Below are 20,604 nucleotides of genomic sequence, written 5' to 3'. Positions count from 1 at the left end.
ATTGACACCCATCTGCTTTGTTTCTTGTGAAACACTTTACCCGATTAGGAGTAGAACAAATCTGTCGCAGACGGATATTGAGGTCAGGACTTGTGTTTGTTGTGATGAGCTAAATCGTGCTCTCAACTCTGCCTTGCTTCTGCATCCGAGAGGCATGGTGCAACGTAAAAGCGGCCCTAGGCGCTCTTCCTCTCAAACGGGAACGCTTGCTTTTGTGGGTTGAATTTCCGGGTCGTGAACAGGATCTTACCAGCGTCTGCCATGCAATTGGTGTTCTCTTGCGCGATGAGAACGCTCAACCCTGCTGTTTGCTCTCCTGCCTAGGCAGGCACTCACAATTCCAAGACTAGGCAACTTCCGTGTCCAATTTAGATGTACAAGTCTGAGGACATGTTGTGAAAACGCTGCCGGGGAGGTAAGGTGGTCCAACGAGCAACCAAGCTGGTGTCGTAACAATCTGAGGGGAATGATAGTCCGAGTACTTGTACCCGCACTTGAAGTGATAGCAAAAGACCCCATCCATGTTGAGTACTCGGCTAAAACATTCTAGAACATGCTGAAAGCTTTGTTATGGGATTTTTGTTTCTTTGTTAAAGGTTTGAAACGGATGATAATTTCTGCCCGGAACATGCGGAGGGGAACTAATCCATTCATGAGGCGTCAAGACATTGGGAAGGTCCCCTATGTAGTCTAGGTTTGTAGTGGAAGGTGCGATGGTAGTGATGGGTCAAACAAGCGGGGATGGCTGCTAATGAGCCACTAACAGTTGGCAGGTGGAAGGCGACAAAACCGGGGGCGCTGAATGGCGGAGCTTTAAGTGAGCAGTACCGACTCTAACCACAAAGTCCGTCTCAGCCAATTGCATTACAAGGCCATGGTCATCGGGGATAAGCCAAACCAGCCCCAGACAGGGTAGGCGCCATGTGGGAGGCAGGAGCTGGTTCGACCGGTCAAGGAAAGCTTGCCCCGTGCGTGACAACTTTGATTTCATGTCAACTCAATCCTCAACCTCTACTGGAGGCCAACGCCAGCTTCCGCCCACGCCAGCTCCGCCCATGCACTCGCAATGGGTCTTCCTCCTGAATAATCCGGGAGATTGGGCGTTGCGTGTCTGCCACTGTTTTCCATCCGTCCAGAGCGCGGTCCACTCGCGGTCTAGTCGCGGCCTTTTACCATCTGACATCCAAGCTTTGACTTGAGTAGCGAACGTTTCATCCGCCATGGCCGTTGCAGCTTTGTTCAAGATGAAGGGCACTATACTGTACGCACGAACGATACCTTAGGATCGGGTTGCCCAGAGAACTGGGACCTGGCTGGGTTTGATGCACGCAAGCCCTCCAGCCTTTGCTGATTTGCCAGTCTTCAGCTTGTATCCCACTGAGTTGCAGGCACCCTTGGCATCCCAGGACAGTCATGGCCAGTGTGTCCCCATTCCACCTATTCAAGACCCCAGATGTAGGAGTCCATGTCGTTATTGTATTGGCAGCTGCAGCCTAAAACCACCTGTGGTCTTTGTCTTTCAGTGCAACACTCTCTTGGAGCCCAGTGCAACATTGACTTGCTTCTTCAGCTGCATGCATCGATTAGCCACCAGAATTGGTGCGGTGTCGAAACATTCTTCTCCCTTGAGGGACTCACATGAAGGCCCTACTTGGGGTTTGTATCACTCCTTAGCTGCAGTATGATCGTGCCATATTCAGCCTCAATCAACAAAAGGGACAGCAAAAAGAAAGGTTGATCGACTCCAGAGTCTGGAAACAGCCAAACGTCACATCGCACAAAGATCTGGCTGGAATCACGCCGAACGGTCCAAAATTCCTATCCTCAACCGGTGCAAACACACGCGTCTGATAACAGGAGCAGCATTCTCAACGGCCTTAGTTCCACCACCCCTTCTGGCTACAACAATACACTGCGGGCCATAGCCGTTGGCATAAAAACCACTCTCAGTGGACGGCCCGATCCGACTCAAGGTCAACCCCTCATTCTTATTCGCCATGTATTCGTTTATTCGTACCGTCGGTCTGATTTTCTTGACCAACCACGCTCCGGGAGGCAAAGCCATGACATGTTTCTCTCTAAATTGGCCCCCTTGATACCACAGGCATCAAGCATGTTCCTAGACGCCCATCTCAACAGGAAGCGCGATAATGCCGACTTGGCCTTGACACGAGTACTGTATCCTGTATCGGTCAACTTGGGCGTTGCCAGGCGGGAACCGACCGATATCGTCATCAAATAGCCCTGGTGACATTTTACTGGCGGACACGAAAGCCCGCAACCCGCGAACCCGCGAACCCGCGAGCCGACGAGCTCTGCCGCGTCGCCTTCTACATAGACTTATCAGTTCTTGGATCATGATATGGGTATGCGCCGCCCCTTTCTCCTCACTTCGGGTATGGAAAGCTCTCATTGGCTCGTTGATAATCTGCGCATTCAACAACGCCCCTTCGGAACTTCTGGTCATGAAATCGATGGGCCTTTATTTCGACCCGCTCCACATGAGCCTTCGGCATTGCCCTGGTCATCGCATCTGGTCTGCCGCCAATAAATCGTTGGCTGATGGCTCCATAGATTTCGGTCTCCTGCTGTTCAAGACTTGTTATGCCGCATCCGCGGTGCGTGGAGATGAAACCTTTCTTCGGCCTCACGTGTCGTTGTGTAAGGATGACTAGACCCCGCCAGGGCCTGAAACATATCCTGGGCATCTGACAGGGGCCCGTCGATCATTCTTCGCCTTACAGGTACTCCAGGCAAGTACAGCATGTCAAGCATCGATACGTCAAGGCTCAGGCTGCCAGGGTTGAAAGCCACCCGACCATCGAAGCCTATGTATGGGGGGCTGACAGAAGCGAAAGCTTGAACGATTGAGGGTGACATGTCAAATGTGGTTGGTCGGTGCCTTGATCACTTGGCGATTATGCTTCTGTGCCTCACCGTGCTTGAATGTAAGTAAAAAGCCCCGAACACACCTGGGCCAAGTCGTCAATCACTGCGCCAACACCTTTCGGCAGAGGGCACAGCGGTTCTCGCCGTTTCTTCTTCCATGTCAAACTTGGGTGGGGGTTTCTTTTGACGCATTTCAAGTTCGTATCAGAGACAAGACTGTTCAGAAGTCAGGCACATTTCGATCCAAGTGGCTGGCTTTTGTCACTCCACTGCACAAACCTAGTCTAGTCTGCAGTGTTCCGTCTCTGGCGTCTTTCTTTCGTCAAAGCAAGGCTTTCCCCAATCAACGCCTGTGTTTGTGGCGTATCGTAGAAGCATTGACGGCCGGGTGCTTGCATACTCATGCACTGGTACTGGCGTCTGGAGTGGAAAATACTGGTCTTCAGGCTCAGGGCAGCGTCCAGGGCCGTAACATACTTGAAGCACAAAGACCAGATGCCGCTTTGTTGTTTTCTGAGGCTGATCTCTGCGTCCATCTTTGGAGGTGCAATGACCCAACTACGAAGTATACAATGAATTGAAAATTATCGATCGAGACTAGCCTCGGCGCATGCACCTTGTTTCCGATGGCCAGTATCTGCTGCCGTTTTGCGGCCCGTGAGCTAAACCGGGAATACGCCCAGGAAGGACTTTTTGAGCTTTGCTTGGTTCAGATGGCGAGAATTATGAAGGAATTGCAGCATAGCCCTGCACTTGCACGCGGGTTCCTGCTTTCAATTGTTACCGTGAGCTCCGCTGGCGTTGAGGCTCTCCACAAGAGCTCAGCACCGATGGTTGTTGGGCCACGCGATACACCGCCCATGAGATTGTGGACGCAATTTCAACTATACATGAGATATCCAGAAGTTCATCTTGACAAGACCGCTGGGGCTGCTGGGCTTCCCATAATTTGCATGTCTACGTCCCGTTGTCTCAGACTCTGCACGACCTCAAATCCCTTTTCACGAAGTGCCTACCCTCAGCCGGTGACCCCGAGTCTGCTGTTATTTCTTCGAAGCTTTCGGCAGACCTTCTGATTAGGACCTAGCTTCTTTCTTCCTGATTTTCTCTCAGTTTTGTGCTACATGTTCTAATAACCATCCCCTGAAGGCTCTGACTCTGACCTCCTCAGTCCATTCCTGTGCGATCCCAAGTCAGCCACCACTACTTGAAATCGAAGCGTGGGTATATAGACAGCCAGATCCTGCACTCGCGCGGTTGTGTCTTGCCTGGAGCTAATATCTCTGGTAGCTTGCGTTTTCAATACTGCACTTCCTGCTTGTGACACCATATTCGTCGAGCGATACCATCATCCGACCCGAACCCGACGAGAGCAACTTATCTTTGACTCCTATTTGTTGAAGGATAGAGAAAAACACGATAACGCTCGTCCACGTTGATTAGCAAAACAAGGGTAAGACACGGCTATTGTTTTCGAGTTCAGCACCGCTGCCCGCCTTTCTATCATTATCGAATCCATGTACACACACTCGACGGAATAGCATCAAACTACTGTCATGCAACCAAACTGTCCCATCACCTCTTTTTCAAAACTTGCAGGCCTCGAGGCGGTATCTTGGTACTTGTGACATCGTCCTGTTGTCGATAAAGGCGTATGTCATGGGTGGCTTCAACCAGAATGGGCTACTGTTTCGCAGTCCATGAAAGAACAATGCTGTCAGGAGCTTACTAGAATTGACTCAAACGTGTGTGCAATGGGGCCACCGCTCATATCTTGACAACGACCACTGGATTTTCGACTCAGTTGGAGTGTTCGTCAGGTTCGAAGAACTTTGAGCTTTCTTGTTCCCAATTGACATCCCTGATTGTCCAAAAGTGTATGAAACGAAAGCAACATGAAGCTGACACAGTTATAGAGTTAGGTTCGAATAGAGAGCGAGAAAGGAGGTACCGCCATTTTCACGAGGGAGCGACTTCTGGTACACCGAGCAAGCTTGCCTGTCAAAGCTTCAGGTATGTTCTTCAATATCCGCCGACGCTATGAGATATGTCTCATGGTAGCCGATTGTTATCAAAGTGCTGAAGCATAAGTCGTCAGCCGATTGCATGATCCGTTCGACAAATCTGATCAAAGGGTTGTCCATTTGATGGTTAACGCCAAGCCGTCGATTGAACGTGCGTATGAGTTCTCAAATCCCGAAGGTAAGATACTCTTTGGTACGAGTTTCCAGTGGCCTCCCTTTGGGTCGTATGTTATTTGTGAAAGGTTGGGCGTACAGAGCTCCAAGTTACCGGCACTTTGCTTCCTCATGGTACGTATCAGATTTTCGTTGGTCTTCACGTTCATCGCCTCTCATATCATTCACTCCTGGCATATCGGGCAAAGTGGCTACCTCTACCGTCTTCGTGATACGCGGCACAAAGCCGTAGGCTTGTTTTGCAACCGACCCGCAATACTTTTTGTCTTGAGGCGTTTGGTGTAGACCAGTCCGTGGTAGACAATCACCTATTTGGGCAATGCTCAAGTCGAAATAAGTCACCAAAGGACTTGAACAAGTGTTTTTGCTCTGCAAGAAATAAGCAGTGTGGCTCGGAACGCATTGCCATGCTCTGCCGTACTCTACATCTCATGCTTGGTGTTTGGCGTACCAAGACAAGCAAGCCGAAGATCTTGTCCATAGCAAGAGCCATGCCTGAATTCCCGAGTTCCACCAGGGATGATTGCATAGTCTGTGATCAGGACGAGCCATTATCACATCAGACATGAGAAAATTGAAACAAACAATACGCATGGCTCTGGTCGAGAAACGGGGAATCACATAATAGCAAGTGGCCTTAACTAACACAAACCCAAGGATTCCGTCAAACGCACGCCTTTGCAATGCATATCCGGTCATCCACTTGACGCCAGATTTATGTTAATATCGAAGCGAACAATTGAACGGCTCCCATAAAGACCATCGAGGCTGATTAGAACTTGACACCAGCGTCACAATCAAGTGCTAACGCAAAGTTTCTCGGATAGGAATACGAATCTTCGACGCCCACCATGGGCTACATGGATATGGCGACGCATACCGGAGAAATGAGGTCAGTCGGTATTATTGTTTACTCTCCCTTGCTTTTGTTGCCGCATGCTTCTATCAGTCGTTACTGGCCACCCTCCCATACATTTTATAATTTATCGCTATAACCTTGCATTGTGTGGAATCTGTTGAGCCATTCTGATTCCATTTATTCGTTTTATCTACCACTGTTATTGTCGCCTATTTTTTTCTCTCTTTCTGTCTTTACTCAAGATAGTGGTTTGGGTTGTTCGCGAGTTGCGAGCTAGGAAATGGGTCTGTTGTCATCAGCCCAACCAGACTAAACTAAACTTACCTATACTATCCTATCCTCATACCCATGTCGATGACGGCTATGGCAGAGTATTGATTCCCTACTCGCTTATTACCTACCTCTGAAATAGCCTGTATTTCCTCTATTTTTCCTACACGTCGCAATTGCCGTTTCCCACGCATCACTTCAGCTGTGATGATGGCTGGCCTCAGTCTTGGTGGCGCCTTTAACAACAAGTCGTAGTAGACAACTCGGGCATTGGCAATTCACCATCTCTCGCTCGCTACCTACATACCCTTGGCTACCGCTACCGAACCACCCCTGTCGTTTATTTTCCTTTTTTACTATCCATGTTTTGTACCGCCACCTGCAGTTCATTTAGCTTTGGTCCTCTTTGTCTCTTTTCTCGAGCATCCCGGCTAGATTTGTGAAACCATCGAATAAGGACGGATTTTGCACGCGATCCCCTTATTTGCTGCTTAACCTATTCGTGCTCGCTTCGAATTCATCTTGCTTTTTTTTTTCTTTTTTTTTTTTTTTTTGGAGTGTGCCTAAGAGCATTGCATGCAGGGTTCCATCACGATCTGGTTGGGATTATTGGCAGCGAGTGCAGCCTTGTCAACGATTTAATTGTCACACATTCCAATCCCCATCATTTAAATCATTACGCAACATCCTCACCCAGCCTCCCCTCTCTGAGCTCTTCAACTGTGCTCCCCATTACTGCCCAAGGAGCCAACCCCTGCGACGTTCATTCGTCTCTCCAGAATTTCCCAAGTCGGTCAGTGACGATATTCGTCCCACAGGCTCTCGGTGCTTGCTTGCCGGCAGCCCGTTAATTCGGATCCCTCTCGGTGGCTTGGTCATATCGCAATGGATAACTAGACTAGGTATCTGGCTGTCTTTGTTCGACACGGACGCCCGGGTGTGGCTTTCGCTACCTTACTCGGAACCTAGTCCCTTGTATCCTTTCCCTCCCCATCCAACCCGCTCACTGGCTGTTGCTCTATTACCTTGTTCGAGATTCTGCTTACTGCGACTCCCTCCTACCTGCTCTTTCCGTCCTTTCACACGCCCATTATACTACACTGCGCTGCACTGCACTGCACTGCATCTATTACCTGCCTCTACATTTCACATTCACTGCACGCCGCCCCGTGTCAACGCTCAGTGCCGGTGTCAGTCAGTGTTAGTGCCAGTGCCGTAAGCTACTGCATAGGCTGTCCTCGCAGCCTCTCGAAACTGCTCGGCAGGCTTTGTGGCACACCAACGGCCGACGGTGTTACCTGACGTGCGCCTCAAGCTGTGACACGGGGAACACTGTATTTCCAGGACATGGCAATACAGCATCTTTGTGGCCGCCTCTTTTGCCGTTGTCGCTGCCACTTCCAACTGCCAGTGCCGTGCAGTTACCGTCGCCTGCCTATTCACTCAAAATTATCTCTTTCTCCTTCCTCTGCTGTTTCTACTTTCTGGTCAGCCTGAGGCCGTTTTGCTGATGAGGCGCCAGATACCCACAAGAGACCAGTACTTCTCTGACGATAGAGCCCTCTCAGCCCTCGTCGCTCTTAAACCTGTTCCATCCGCCAGTTCTTAGCTCCACCGCGCAGTACTCCCAGGACGGAAGTGCCTTTTTCCAGTCTCAACAGGCTGGCCATCACCATCTGTATCCGGGTATTGACATCCGCTCTCGCCTGGGCTCTAAGTAAGTCGTCTCTCACTTTATCATTTTTCAGCTCTGCAACCTATTTGCTCCCCCATCACCTCCAGCACTCAAAGGTGGGGATCACGTTGCAATCACATACTTGCCTTTATCCTTGACTGTTGCCCAATCTTCGGCTGCCATACTCTCTTCCAACACAGCGTGTTTGGGTTGTGCTTGATATGACATTCACGAACAAGAAGAAACTCTTCCTAGTTGTGCAAAGCAGAAACTGACTGCTACCGGCAGCACGACGTCCACGACGGGGATGGCACATCCCTATCCCCCTTCACATCGCACCCCAGGCCTTCCGCACCCTGGTTCCCAGATCAGTGCTCGAGAGCAGTACACCTCTGCCACGCCGGGGTTTAGGAGGCCTTCCGAGCATTCAGTGAGATCACCTTCTTTTGCCGCGCAACCAAGAGGAAGGCACCCTCTATCGCCAACTACAAGTCCAAACGCAGCTTTCTCAACCCCAAGTATGGGCTCAAGCGGGTACGGCAACAGACCTACGGGAAACACCATCCCCCCCCTGCACAACGTTCATATGATGGGAAGTCTCCAATACAACGACGGCGCAGGAACTCCTGTCAAGGTCGAAGTCAATGGGACCATCGACAAAGGTTTCTTCTTGTCCGAGAACGAATGGACATGCTATCGAAGGAACTACTTTTCGTGCATTTGTTCCTATTCTTTGAGCCCTCACATACCTAGCGTCTCCATTCAATATACCGCGACTGGCTCGACGCAGCCAGTTCAGGTGTACGGATTTGCCATGTCCATCTCAGCGGTCGTCTCTGATAACGAGTCACACAACATCGAGTTGGTACAGCACACACCAAAGAGAGACAAGGGACCCATAATGAAACCCGAAAAGGTTCGACTTGGTAGCAAGCCCCGTGAAGCCAGTCACCACCACCATATGGGCATGTTTACGGACTCGGCCGTACCCAACCGTCCTGTTTACCCCGACAATTTCAGCAACCAACCCGGTGGCCAGCAACTGCCTACAGAGCATACGTTCGAGCGAATCCAATTCAAGCAAGCTACACAGAACAACGGAAAACGAAGGGCTGCTCAGCAGTATTACCAACTGGTCGTCGAACTCTGGGGCGATGTTGGGACCCAAGGTGGCGGCGATCAGTTCGTCAAGATAGCCACACGCAAATCTGCAAAAATGATCGTTCGAGGGCGCTCGCCAGGGCACTATCAGAACGACAGGCGGGGAAGCCAAAGCAGTGGTCCGGGTGGATCTTCGGGCAACCTGGGAGGCTACACTGTCGGCGGCATGACTGATTTCAGCACTTCCATGATGGGTGGACAGGGCTACGCAACTGGGGGGTTTGATGCTCGCAACAGCCTCTACAACGTTCGTCACCACGACATACCACCCGAATCAATGATCCCCCCAGAGGATTCCAAGGCAATCGGTACGACTCGAGAATACCAGTACTACGCAGGGCCCATGTACGAAGGGCATAGCGACCGAATTGAGTTGTTCAACCCTCGAACGGACCGGGACACTGTCGTACCGCACATGGCTACGGGGATGATGGTGGGCAGCAAGATCAAGCCGGACTATGACGGCGCTGTCCTTCCCAGTATCTTTCATCCACCAGCCCAGATGAACGACCGCCCGCCAGGACCCTTTGAAGGCAAATCTACATCGAGCGGCTACTATCCAATTCCCTCGTCGGGAATCAACATGACCATGACATAGTCAGTTCTATCGTACATCGCTCTTGAAGACTGTTAGGTCTTGCCCGTCCAATTCGAACGAACGAGTGAGTGCGAAATGGAACACTACAGGAAGCAGGGTACGCTACAGACCGTATCAAGGCGTTGGGATATCAGCATCTGTTCAGGCCCATGTGCACTACAGAAAAAAGGGATATACGAATAAAAGAGGTGACATTGCGTCAAGACTACCGGCATAGGTGCGAAAAGAGACATTTGTATGGTATTGGCATTAGTACGGGGTTCGGATTATGGTTTTCTCAAAACTTTCGTTCGTTAGATGAGGGCGCGGGCATTCCTCCAGGGAAATGGTTTCGGGATACGACAGGGTGGACAAGGAAGGAGAAAAAGGGCGAAGCATAACGACGTGTACGACTTGGAGCTAGGAGCCTGACGTCTGACATGTTGAGGGCAAGCAAAAATGACAAGGCGAGAATGTACGAGACGCAGCGGCAGCAAAACTGAGGTGAGAGACGAGAAGCTTAAGACTGTGAGCCCGCTTAGGGGTTGGGTATTTGTTTGTTTTGTTGCGAAGGAAGGATACCCGGAGTCGTGTGCTTTTGTTTCCTTCTTTACTTTTACTTTTACTTTCACTTCTACTTCTACTTCTACTTCTACTTCTACTCGCGGCCCGTTTTCTCCTGAGCTTGGCTTTTGTATCGAATTCAGTTATCTTTTTCGTCTCTTCTCTCTTGTCATCCCGAATGAAGTCTAGCGGCCTGCCCGGTAGGTCGCGGACGTATCATATTTGATGAAGAGGAAACGAGGCAATACTGTCTATCACCTGAGCCTAAGATATTTGTCATGGCCAGGCAATTACCTATGTAACTTAATGGATGGAAAATGGCGTTAAGGGCACTCGCAGAGGGATCGATCGAGGGCATGGGGGTAATAGGATTAAGGCATTTGCATATGCAGTTGAATGAAAGATTGCCATTGATTGGCCCCAATGATAAACAGTACCATTCATACTCCAACTCGCGGTTGAACGAAACGAAACCCGGCTTACTGGATAAGAATAGACCTAGGACTAGACCGGGGTATTGTACAGTGACAAAACCCAAAACGAAGTCGCATGCAGGGTCTTGAGTTGGACATTGTAGATAGCACGTGTCTCGGAACTATGATCCGTGGCTAGACTGGGTGTTTTGTTCTTGTTTTCGCTTCGCTTCGCTTGACTTGACTTGGACTGACTCGGCTCATTGGGTTTTTCTTTGAGCCGACTACAAAAAGGAATGAGATTAGGTTGGGGGTGTGGACTTGCACATGGTAGTTAGCAAGTGGGCTATTCGCAACCATGTCTCTTTTCAGCGACAACAGGCAAGAGACTTAACCAAGCCTCAAAATGAAGAGGAGGGATTCAGTTGCCTTGCCTTGATGTGATAGCCAACGATATCCTTGAGCTTGACACTGGTAAGAAAGGAGTGGAGTGTACGGCGACAGTGTCCGATACCCTTGTCCTACCTTACCTTACTAGGCCAAGCCAGCCTTGCTCCCTGCAACACACACACACGTCTCAATCTTATTCAAAGGTGCGATGCATGCGTGTGCTTGAATTTGAGAGAAACAAAAGTACATTGCATTACAGCATTGCTTAGTAGCAAGTCAAGGCTGGGGCTGTTCTGGTCTAGGCTTTTGGGTTAGATTAAGGTTATTCCAAGGACGCTAAACACGTTTTACCAACGGGAAGGGGACGGACCGCTACGGTACGAGACTCTAAGTACCTTTTGACGTTGTAATCTAAGTTAATTTGGCTAGTTGGGTTAGTATTGAACTTGACCAGAGTTAGTTAAATGCTCTATTGATGGAAATAAACATGGATGGAACACGACATATCGGGGACAGAGCGGGTGTAAGCGGTTGTCTGAACCAGTATTTTTAAGATTTGACGCACAAAGCCTCCCCAACACAAAAGAGTAGAGAAAGCATGTAAAATGACGGAATGGCATTTGTCAAAGTAGAAATGATCAACAATAGCGAAAAAGAAAGAAAAGTATCTGTACAGTGATCGGCATTGCCTATTCAGAGCGAGAGAGTATGTGCAGACTACTATCTAATGTATTTTCTTTTTTTTATTTGCCCTTTCTCTTTCTCCATTAGCTTGACCTACCTAGAGAGTGGAGTCAAACTCGGAGAATTAATTGCCTAGTAGTCACAGGCAAGACAAGAACAAAAAAGTGACATGCAATGTCGCAGGTACGGTACAAACGAGCTAAATTGAGTCGTTGGTATGGATTACAAAAGGCGGATACAGGTTCAGGTACAATGCTGAAGGGTTGTTGGTTCAGACTCGTTGGATGAAAATCAAACCACGTATGTACTACATACAGGTACAAGGTATGCGCGCGAGACAAGGGTACTAGGCAATAAGAGAATGCTACGTTTTTACTTGAGGAGGTCTTATTGCCGAAAGCCTATTTTGCTTTTGTTTTTCTCAATCTGCATGTATCGTATCGTGCGCGCTACTGTTAGGTGAAGTTAATCTCGCATTCGGTGTGAGAACTCACAGGTTGAGGTACAAAAGTAGACGACGATAGAAGATCGATCAAGCCCCAGGTTTCATTGCTACGTCACTCAACAGGTGACAGGTGCAGATGTGGGAGGGGAGGATCGATAGCCTTTTGGGCTTTTGTTGGTTTGGGAAAGATAGCCTACTGCATGCAATATTAGCTGGGCGCAGAGGGTGTAGTGCATCAACAACACAACGGCATCACCAAGACAAAAGATCCCACCACCGGTTCAGCCTCCCATCCTGTTTACTTGTTTTCGTTTCTTTTCGTTTCTTCTTCCCTCTTCTCACATAATATACATTTACATATAAGCATGGTATGTACTTTCCCTGTCAGGCAAAGTCTACCCCCTCACCTCCATGTCGCCGCGTACCCGGTCGATGCATCCACCGAGAGCGGACAATTTCTGCAAGCCTCCATCTCCCCGTGTCACACAACATATCCGTATGCGTGTGCATGTGGCGCGGGCAACCATCAGAAGCCGAAGTGACGAGAGCGCGAATTCCTTTGAATCATATGTTTTGTCTAGATCCATTCCATTGTTCTCGCCTGTTTCTCTCTCTTTCGGCCTCGGCCTCGCGCTTAAAAACAAGACTCGTCTCTGATTCACTACTTAAGCGAGAATTAAATACTTAGAGTGAGTTTCGATCAACAGATAGAGAGACAGGCAACATTCTTTCTACCCTTCTTGGTCAACATGTAGACTTGGCAGTGAGTGCGTGAGTGATACGGACACGCGTGCGTGCATGTCAACAAAAAAGAAAAGAAACGAGACACGGGAAGGACAACAACAACGATGCGAGTCAGAACAGGGTACATGCAGAAAAGGTACAGAGAGAACTGTCCGTCAGTCAGCGCCAAGAAATGTTGCCCGACCCTGGATTTGAGGCTCATGCAGGCGCCTACACCGGTCAAGGACTGGTCACATCCTTGTCTCGCTCGTGGGGAGGGCTCCGCTCATGAGGCCTTCCTCGGACGCCGGTCGAGAGATAGGACATGCTATCAGCCACAACCCCCCTAGTGCAGCACATTACTGTTGCAGTATGGGATCGAAAGGAGGGTAGAGACATGGCTGGGGTCAGGGTTGTGTGACAGACAAGCAGGTTAGGCGATTCTGATATATGACAGAACAGAGTAAGACGGGCAGTGAGAGGGGCAACAGACAGAGTAAGTGAGAAAACGACATGCTATGATGCATGATTCAAACAAAAGTTGACCATGGTTTGAAATGTAGATGTAATAGACCACGTCTATCAGTTGGCTATTTCTTCAGCCTGCGTCATTTTTATTTGTCTCTCCTCCTAGATGCACTTATGCAACTCGGCAACCAACTCGATATTCTGCTCGCACTAGCCAACACTATGCTCTCCAGATAGCATCGGCCATCTTTGCGACCATGCCCATCTCAGCCGTGTCGTGCACCCTCACTACGTCCGCACCGCCCTGCACCGCCGCTGCAACTGTCGCCGCCGTTCCCCATGTCCGCTGCGCCGGCTCCGCGACCCCCGTGATCTTCCCGACAAAGGCCTTGCGACTCGAGCCCACCAGCCACGGAAGACCTTCCAGCCCGGACCAGTATCGCAGCTCCTCTAGTCTTCGCAATATCTCAATGTTCTGCTCTCCCGTCTTGGCGAAGCCGATACCCGGATCCAAAATCATCCGCCACCGTCGGATACCCGCTTCCTCGGCTGCTGCAACGCGGGAGAGAAGTTCGGATGCCAGGGTAGGGATCAGACCTTCAGGATACGAGGTTAATTTTGTCATGGTCTGTGGTGTGCCGCGCATATGCATCAGACAAATCGTCTTTTGAAGGCGGGCAACGGTAGAGAGCATGTCTGGGTCGAGCATTCCGGCGGATATGTCGTTGATAATATCAGCGCCGCTGGCGATGGCTTGCTCCGCGACGGACGCACGATATGTGTCGATGCTGATAGCCACCTCGCGAGCTTCTGGGATTGAGCGGATGAGCTCAATGGCGGGCACAACACGAGCTACTTCTTCCTTAGCCGAAACCTCTGGCCGGCCAGGAGCAGTAGACTGGCCGCCAACATCAATAATAGAAGTTCCGTTCTTGACCATGTTCACGATGGTCTGTGCGAGGTTATCCCGATCATGACGACCTCCGTCTGAAAATGAGTCGGGAGTTAAGTTGAGAATGCCCATGACATGAGTTTTCCTTTTACTAGCTAGAGGCGTCAAAGAACCAGCCTTTGCAGAAAGCGGCGTCATGGAAGAGAGCGGCTCGCCCAGAGGCAACTCATTCAGATTATCCTGGATGAGCTTCCACGGTTTTCTCGGATCCAATGACTTGGCTGGGATAAGTCTGAAACTCTTGATTAGAATACCTTGTTCGCGTTAATCAGTCATCGTAACACATACTCGGCTAAGGGTCTTAGAACGAATTCCCGCTCCAGTATCCCGATATGAGGAACTTTGAGACGCTCGTGGTCGACTGTCTCGTCACCATAGAGAAGAATGTCCAGGTCGATGTTACGCGGGCCCTTGTCAATGACCTTTTTACGTCCCATATCGTTCTCAATGGCTTGAAGTTGATCCAACAGAGCTATTGGCTCCAGTTCTGTCTCGACCTACAAGATTGGTCAGCAAACAAGATGCCGAGTACTCTTTGATATACATACCTCACACGCGCCGTTGACGAAGCGGTCCTGGTCGGTAACATACATAGGTTCTGTCTCCCAAAGGCTGCTAGTCCTTTTGACTTGAATTCCACGACGATCCATCTCGTTGCATGCACGTTCAATCTCGGCAACACGATCTCCCATGTTGCTCCCCAACGCAATATACGCAGTCCTCTTGCGCGGCCCATTGCTCTCACAACCACCACCATTAGCGCACGCACAGCCACAAGCGTTGTGTCTTAGTCCAGGCACGGTGTTTCGCGCAAGTGAACGCGGGCGAGCAGCTGCGATGAGAGATGGCTTCCGAGGCCGTGTTGACGTCAATGAGTATCGCGGCGTAGTGGCGAAAGCCCGCGACAAGCTAGGAGAAGCATTGTAGGGTGCATTTCTGAGGCCTTGAGCGAGCGCCCGGGATGAAAGAAATGATTGTCTCATGGTGATGTTTCGCTGCTGCTACATCTCAGCCCTGGATCTAGCGTTGAGTGAGTTCGGATGCTCGAGTCGCCGCGAAAATTTGCGTTATCGACACATTGGGTGTGTATGTAGTAGCACTAACGGTCCTGCTTGGAAGCGAAAGCTTGAGGGAAGTATCGGCCGAGTCTTGCACATGTCGACTATGATGATGATCACCTCAGACGACTCTGACTAATCTTTCATAGGGTTTTTGATCGGGTAGTTAAAGGTTCCCGCTGACTGCTTAGACGTGTTTCTTCCATTTGCATGTGGTCAAGAGTCTTGTCACGGGACTTTTTAGTCTTGCTGACTACACCATTTTCTTACCGAGCACATGTCAGAACATGGTCGACCCAAGAAGCAATCAATTGTTCGTATTCCATCAAGTGATGGCATTTGAATAACAAGACACAATTTTCAGTTTCTTCAGACCAAGAGGCAGGCTTCTAATATTGACTGGACTAACAGCTTAAGCAGCTGGAGACTCATAAAAGTGTTAGCAAGCATGCATCTTTTTGTCCCGAGGCACCTTCCCCGGATTCAACAAGACACTATTCCCAATGTGGGACAGCTCCATTTTCCCCCTCTCCACAATGAGGACTCTCGTCTCAGGAAGGAAGGACAGACTCCAGACCTCGGCATCGTTGCGACAAACATTGTTCCTGCAGAATCCCCTCTCAGCTGATCCCTTTTTATACCCCGGATTCTCTTTTCAAGCGCCCGTTTCTCGTTCTTCATCAATCAATACTGCTTCCATTTCTTCGCGCTGCCAGATCCAATCAGTCGCGACACGATAGCTTCATACAAACATACGATAAACAGACAGACACCATGGCCTCACCACGTACGTCATCACCATGACCCTCGCACACTCCATCAATCGCTAACATGTGCCCCTTACAGAGAAGCTCCGAACTCCCATCACCGATCTTTTCAAGATCAAGCATCCCGTCCTCCTTGCGGGCATGAACGTTGCCGCTGGTCCCAAGCTTGCCGCCGCAGTCTCCAACGCTGGTGGTCTCGGTGTTATTGGTGGTGTCGGCTATACCCCTGACATGTTGCGCGAGCAAATCGCCGAACTCAAGAGCTTCCTTGACGACAAGAACGCTCCCTTCGGTGTCGACCTGCTTCTTCCCCAGGTTGGCGGTAGCGCTCGCAAGACCAAGTACGTCACATGTCTTCCTTCCCCCTGGTCGCAATCGCAATCGCATACACACCTCAGCAATGATCAGGCGCTAATATAAGGTCAACAGCTACGATTATACCAAGGGTAAGCTCAACGAGCTGGTCGATATCATTATCGAGGAGGGCGCCAAGCTCTTTGTCTCTGCCGTCGGGGTACCTCCCAAGGCTGTTGTCGACAAGCTCCATGCCAATGGCATCGTCTACATGAACATGATCGGCCATGTCAAGCACGTCCAGAAGTGCCTTGACCTCGGCGTCGACATCATCTGCGCCCAGGGTGGCGAGGGTGGTGGCCACACCGGTGATATCCCCACGACTATCCTCATCCCCGCTGTTGTGGACATCTGCAAGAAGCACAAGTCCCCTCTCACCGGCGGTCCTGTCCAGGTTATTGCTGCTGGTGGTATCCACAACGGCCAGCTCCTCGCTGCCTCCCTCATGATGGGTGCTGGTGCTGTTTGGGTCGGAACCCGCTTCATTCTCACTGACGAGGCTGGTGCTCCCAAGGCTCACAAGGAGGCTGTTCGCACATCTGGACACGACGACAACATCCGCACTATCATCTGGACAGGTCGTCCTATGCGTGTCCGTAACAACGACTATATTAATGACTGGGAGACCAACCGCCAGGCAGAAATTAAGGAGCTCGTCTCCAAGGGCGTCATTCCCTACGAGGCCGATCTTGACAAACTCGCTGAAAGCACCAGCGAGAGCGAAAATGACGACGACGAGGACATCCTTGACAAGTACCGACCTTACCTCATGGGTAAGTGTGCTGCTGTTGTCAACGAGCAGAAGCCTGCCAAGGCTGTCGTTGATGAGTTTGTTGACGATGCCGTTGCTTGGTTGCAAAGAGGCAACAAGATGATTGCCAAGCTGTAAAGCAGCCATGCCATTTACATATGAGATACCTTGTTATTTAGTCATTATTTTATGATCTATACGTAGATTAGAAGCCTTGCTTGGTTAAGTTGAACTTTACATATAAAACTCATAGTTACAACACATGCGCTTTCACTCTCATTATGCTAGTGTTTCTTTGGTTATTGGGCGGCGTCTTGGTTGGTAGAAATTTGGATCCCCCAAGTGTATCCATCAACTACCTAATCTTGGTACCCTTGGCAAAGTGCAGGGGTGGATATACGAGGTATCTTTCAAGAAGTAAGCCATCTTATGCTGATACCTCCTGCAAACACCTCGATATACAGGAACATCCGATCAATAAACAAGGCCTTGGATGCTGAGCCTACATATATAAATACTATCCAATCTTTAACATGACAGAGTTTCTTTGCACGGCATGCTCTCGATTTGCGAGTGATTTTGGCAAGGTTGGACAAGAAGGCTGGAGGCCTATTCTCAACATCGCACCCGATTTCCACTCGTTGGTAAAACTAGCTCGGGGTGGTTGTTCATTTTGCCAAATTGTCTACCAATCTTGCTGTTATGCTGAAACCGTCTCTTATGAGAGGGATACACTGCCCATTCGAGTCCAAGTATGGGTGGAACCTGATAGCTACAGTGAGTTTGCCGATGAGGAGGAGGATGGACTCCCATTTCGCGACGAATACCTAAGGCGGCTATTTCTTATAGTAATAATCGGCGACGAAGGACAAAGTCGTTCGCATTTTTTTCCTCTGGTGATGGACAAGGGCTCGGAAAAGGTAACAACTTTGTCGGAATCACACGCGGATGAGCCCATTATCAACCTCTGCTCACGGGGAGGTGTTGATGATGCAGTAGCCTTGGCTAAATTCTGGATACTTGAATGTGACAATTCTCATACCGCATGCAACGATCATACACGTACCAAACAGCAGCTAAAGGTGATACCCACGCGACTTATAGACGTTGGGTCAACTGACGGAGGAAGGCCACCACGGATCTATATTCCATATCACCTCGACCTTGAGGATGTGGACGCGGATGTGGAATATGCTGCTTTGAGTTATGCATGGGGTTCTGATCCCACATGTGCTACAACTACAGCATCCAATATTGGCGAGATGACAGAATGCCTACCGTGGGACATGCTCGCAAAAAATATTCAGGAAGCTATCATATTCACGCGGAAGCTGGGAATTAGATACCTATGGGTCGATGCTTTGTGTATGCTGCAACGCGAAGGTCCAGACGATTCATTTCATAAGGCAGATTGGTCCTACGAGGCTTGCAGATTTGGCCAATACTACGAGAACGCCAAGTTGACCATCGCAGCAACAGGGGCCATCTCTTCTGATAAGGGGCTATTCCTCCCACGATCTGCCTTGCAAGTCAATCCGAAGCCAGTCACCTTTCGACAAGAGACGTTTTGGGGCGGAATCAGAGAGGCCACCGCCCAGCCGATATCTCCAGCGTGGGAATACGAAATAGACAACTCCCCTCTTCTTTCAAGAGGATGGGCATTTCAGGAGAGAGTCCTTTCCAAGAGGGTCTTGCATTTTGGGATGAACTGTATCTTGTGGGAATGCCACGAGGGTCGGGCGATCGAGAGTGCACCACATCGCTTAGGGCCTGTGACTTCCGAGGAAATAAGCTACGACTTTGTCCATGCGTTTAAACACATTCAAGATCTGAACCGGGAGGATTTTTTGAAGTCGTAGTATAGATTTGCCAGCAGATCTTCGACGGACAAATTCACCTTCGCCTCAGACCGACTACCGGCCTTGTCGGGAATCGCTGCAAGAGTTCAGGATCGCTTCCCGCAGAAGTACATCGCAGGTTTATGGGAGTCCAATATAACTCAGGGGCTGGCCTGGGGAGTTCACGAGATACCCGATCACGAATCTCCAAGTTTGACTGATTTGTCTATGGGCGTAGAAGGGGAAACCATACCCTCAGAGCTCAACATGCCTTCCTGGAGTTGGGCGTCTAGCGATAAGCCGATACATTTCCTCTTCTGGTTCGATGAATGGACTTCGATGATTACAATCAAGAGCTGGACGGTAGAAAATAAGGGTGCAGAAACTTCTGGGCAAGTTCTTCATGGGATGCTACGTCTAAAAGGCCTGTTCCAGGTGATGAAATTGGTTGATCTCACTCCGCCATTTAGCAGAGTACAATTCGATCGATACGGGTTCGTATATGAGGAATATCTTGCAAAGTACTTGAGCGATAGGTTCTATCCCTGCATTCTTCTTGGAACAGAAAGTAGGTTTTTTAGGAGTCGCCGTGCAGTAAGTCTTTTAGCAGGCGCACTCATACTTCAACCAACTGGTCGGAGTGTTGATTCGGTAGAAAAGTATAGACGTATTGGATTTTTCAGGGCCCCTTACGAGGAAGACTGGTCTGAAATTACCGAAACTAGGACTATTGATCTTGTATAATAAGTAGTTCCAAGACTTAATATTTGATCGTTTTCTTCTATATGTAGTGTCAGTAATGTGACCCAAGAGAAGCTTCGTGCACGAGTAGAGTATAATCTCGCCACGTATGGAGCACATCCTTCTCACCTCTCTACCTCTTCCTCAATCTACAATATGATAGGATGAGAACTATACTCATAAATACCGTTTGTGCTCACTACAAGTCGTGCCAATGATAAGCCCATCAAGATGAAACTATCCAATCTATAGGGTAGCGTCGCGTAGACGAGAGGCCTTGGACGCTCTTCGTTAGACTGGGAACTGGGGTAATGAGAAGTCAACTTGCTATTGTTACTACCGCTGGCAAGTCCATTCTGTTCTTTGTTTTTATAAGCTGTGAACTGTCAGTAGCTCGTATAGAGTGTCCAACCTCATGTTGAATTTGTTTAACCGACGTTTGGGAAAGATCTAGGGCAAGGTTTATGAATTCAGCACAAGACTGTTCCCCTTCCGTGTGATATGTAATGAGTAGACAAGGGATTATCTTTTATATCGTAAACTAAGAAAACATCAAATCTATTTCATACTAGAGTAACCAAAGCAGTCAACTATAACTTTGACATCGCATATACGCCAGCTCCAAAAGCATCCCGACTCAGATTCATGCAAAACGCATAGTTTCAATGCGCCGCGCCATGTTTCTACTCGATAACTAGTGATAATCGAGGCAGCGCATGCATATTCTGGTTCACCGCAACTGCTGCTTTTTCTCCGACAGGACCTTGTTCAAACTTCAAAGCTCCATCATGCTCCCATATATTCATCTCACCCAACGACAGCACCTC

General features: G+C 49.4%; 4 protein-coding genes across 4 annotated transcripts, besides 2 other annotated features; 3 read left to right on the top strand and 1 right to left on the bottom strand.

Annotated features, from left to right (window-relative positions):
* Positions 1-2,920: 2,920 nt before the first annotated feature.
* On the top strand, positions 2,921-3,470 carry FPSE_04314 (uncharacterized protein; the record flags this gene model as incomplete). The annotated part of the gene is made up of 2 exons (XM_009257432.1): positions 2,921-2,948; positions 3,178-3,470. The coding sequence occupies 2 exons, from the start codon at positions 2,921-2,923 to the stop codon at positions 3,468-3,470; spliced, it is 321 nt and encodes a 106-aa protein (XP_009255707.1).
* A 2,468-nt stretch (positions 3,471-5,938) lies between these two features.
* FPSE_04315 (uncharacterized protein) lies at positions 5,939-9,650 on the top strand (the record flags this gene model as incomplete). Its single annotated transcript, XM_009257433.1, has 3 exons — positions 5,939-5,979; positions 7,739-7,933; positions 8,180-9,650. 3 exons carry the CDS (start codon positions 5,939-5,941, stop codon positions 9,648-9,650), a joined length of 1,707 nt encoding a protein of 568 aa, XP_009255708.1.
* Positions 6,743-6,770: a repeat region.
* Positions 7,311-7,341: a microsatellite.
* Positions 9,651-13,536: 3,886 nt separating the features above from the next.
* On the bottom strand, positions 13,537-15,251 carry FPSE_04316 (uncharacterized protein; the record flags this gene model as incomplete). The annotated part of the gene is made up of 3 exons (XM_009257434.1): positions 13,537-14,500; positions 14,557-14,765; positions 14,817-15,251. 3 exons carry the CDS (start codon positions 15,249-15,251, stop codon positions 13,537-13,539), a joined length of 1,608 nt encoding a protein of 535 aa, XP_009255709.1.
* Positions 15,252-16,100: 849 nt separating this feature from the next.
* FPSE_04317 (uncharacterized protein) lies at positions 16,101-17,336 on the top strand (the record flags this gene model as incomplete). The annotated part of the gene is made up of 3 exons (XM_009257435.1): positions 16,101-16,113; positions 16,173-16,434; positions 16,523-17,336. 3 exons carry the CDS (start codon positions 16,101-16,103, stop codon positions 17,334-17,336), a joined length of 1,089 nt encoding a protein of 362 aa, XP_009255710.1.
* Between the last annotated feature and the right edge of the window lie 3,268 nt (positions 17,337-20,604).

This window comes from Fusarium pseudograminearum, chromosome 4, assembly GCF_000303195.2.
Source record: "Fusarium pseudograminearum CS3096 chromosome 4, whole genome shotgun sequence".
In the NCBI taxonomy this organism is placed as follows: domain Eukaryota; kingdom Fungi; phylum Ascomycota; class Sordariomycetes; order Hypocreales; family Nectriaceae; genus Fusarium; species Fusarium pseudograminearum.
This window is presented reverse-complemented; position numbering and strand designations above follow the sequence as displayed.